This window comes from Notothenia coriiceps, unplaced genomic scaffold, assembly GCF_000735185.1.
Source record: "Notothenia coriiceps isolate Sejong01 unplaced genomic scaffold, NC01 NC01_scaffold00027533, whole genome shotgun sequence".
NCBI lineage: Eukaryota > Metazoa > Chordata > Actinopteri > Perciformes > Nototheniidae > Notothenia > Notothenia coriiceps.
This window is the reverse complement of record NW_011360234.1, coordinates 1-2,169: the sequence shown is the minus strand read 5'-3', so window position 1 is coordinate 2,169 and position 2,169 is coordinate 1. Positions and strand designations below refer to the sequence as shown.

The window sequence follows — 2,169 nt, the reverse complement described above, 5'->3', positions numbered from 1 at the left end:
GACTAGATTTATGATTAGAAAATGATAAAAGTAGGGTAGACATGTGGAGATTATCCGGCTGAACAAAACGTGATCCGTCTCTTAAATGTGTCTCAACCACAGACCTTATCTCCAGCTATTTTCCTAAATCCTAGGGAGAAATTGCATTGCTTTTTTGTCGAAGGAACCGGAAGGAGTTTACTTCCGGGTTTTAGTTGGGAATAAGTTAATTTACTTCTCTTCATCCGGCACTTTTTGCATTCTGCAGGAAGTTTTTTCTTGAACTTTGTTTTAGCGCTACAACTTCTTTCGTTTGTGGCATTGAGTCCCATGCTAAATGTCTCTCGTGACATATTGAACACGTTGATGTTAAATACTTGTGTTTTCTTTCTTCTCTCAGCGGATCACCATGATGGAGAGCAACATGATGTCACGGTACGTCTCAGAGTTCCTGGAGCTGGAGAAGATCGGCTGTGGAGAGTTCGGAGCCGTGTTCAAATGTGTGAAGAGACTCGACGGCTGCATCTACGCCATCAAGAGATCCAAGAAGCCTCTGGCAGGATCCATAGACGAGTAAGTTCACTTTGCAAACATGGAGATTACCATGGAACAAAGACAATCAACATTAAAGAGGACGTGATGCACCCCAAGTCATCTAAGAGGCCTTTTGCATATTTACACATTCACATCGTTAGTAGTTTTATTGCCAACATTTGAATTTCCTGCTTCTGGATGATGTTGAATCGGAAAGGAAATCAGTGGAAAAACAAGGAAAACAACTCTTATGCAAACAGACCTGGTATTCTTTTGTATTCCTTAGGATGCTTGAATTAATAACACGTGTTCAAAGTCTGTTATTGATAGACAAATATTTACAACTTTAATGTTGGCATTTGACACCTTTTTAACCTTTTTTAAGTAAGCTATGTCATCTTCCACAAGCCTTTCAGAGCAATGGATGAAAACTAAAGAGTCTAGACCCTATTTATTTCCCTCCATTTTAACTTCAAAGCGTTCTCCAGATGTTCCCTTTTAATTAAAACCCTCCGGCTCCCTCCTCCTTACAGACAGAACGCTCTGCGGGAAGTCTACGCTCACGCTGTTCTGGGTCAGCACCCCCACGTGGTTCGGTATTACTCGGCCTGGGCGGAGGACGACCACATGCTGATCCAGAACGAGTACTGCAACGGAGGAACGCTGTCCGACGCCATCTCTGAAAACTACAGGAGGCTGAGCTACCTGACGGAGCTGGAGCTGAAGGATCTGCTGCTGCAGGTCACACGGGGACTCAAATACATCCACTCCACCACGCTGGTGCACATGGACATCAAGCCCAGTGAGTACTTTAGAGTTTAGATTATACTAATGGTGGTGAAAAGTAGGCTTTATATAACATTATATTTACATAACATTCATCTGTTTGCAACTCGTATATATATCAATGTTCCAACTACTGTGTATAGACTATTTTGCACAGTTTCTATTATATTTTATTTTATTGTATTTACTTGTATCTGTTTTATTGTGCTGCACTGTTGGAGGAGGAGCCTGTGACCTGGGATTTAAACTACACTGTAGCTATAGAGAGGCGAAGTCCCGCCCATCTACTTCTGACCCATGGGAACTTATTTCAGAAAAATTATGTATTGAAGTCAATGGAGAGAGAAACATTATCTCTCGATCCCGTTTGAATTGTGCCACGAATTACACATATGATGTTTGTCAATTTAAAAAAGATTTTCCATATCAAAAAAGTTACAATTTTTCAAGGCCGATACCGATTATTAGTAATCAAGGAGACCGATAACTGATATTTGGAACTGATATACATTTGCAGTAAAATCTGAAAATCTTGGTGTCAAAATGTAGAATAACACAACTCCTTTGAAATGCCTTTTTATGTTTAATGAACTTTTCAACATCTTAAAACTGGTTTCCTCTCTGACCCTGAGTAAAGTAAATGAAGTAAAAATAAAAACTACTAAAACTTGTTCTGAACTTATGGTATTTGAGTCTCACTCATTTAGTAGTCCCAATTCAGCAGCACCAGATTGTGGTGCAGAAAGCAGACTGCTACGAGGCTCCACTAGCAGCAGTCCCAGTCAGGTCCCATGGAGGTCCCCCGGAAAGGGAGGGACTTCGCCTCCATGTGCACATGACAGTAGGCCTGTCACGATAATTAATTTTGTT

At 40.8% G+C, this 2,169-nt stretch overlaps 1 protein-coding gene across 1 annotated transcript; it reads left to right on the top strand.

Moving 5' to 3' along the window:
- Positions 1-379: 379 nt before the first annotated feature.
- LOC104957673 (wee1-like protein kinase 1-A) lies at positions 380-2,140 on the top strand (the record flags this gene model as incomplete). Its single annotated transcript, XM_010785328.1, has 3 exons — positions 380-552; positions 1,047-1,315; positions 2,007-2,140. Coding segments are annotated over 3 exons (576 nt in total), but the record flags the coding sequence as incomplete, so codon positions are not given.
- Positions 2,141-2,169: the final 29 nt, after the last annotated feature.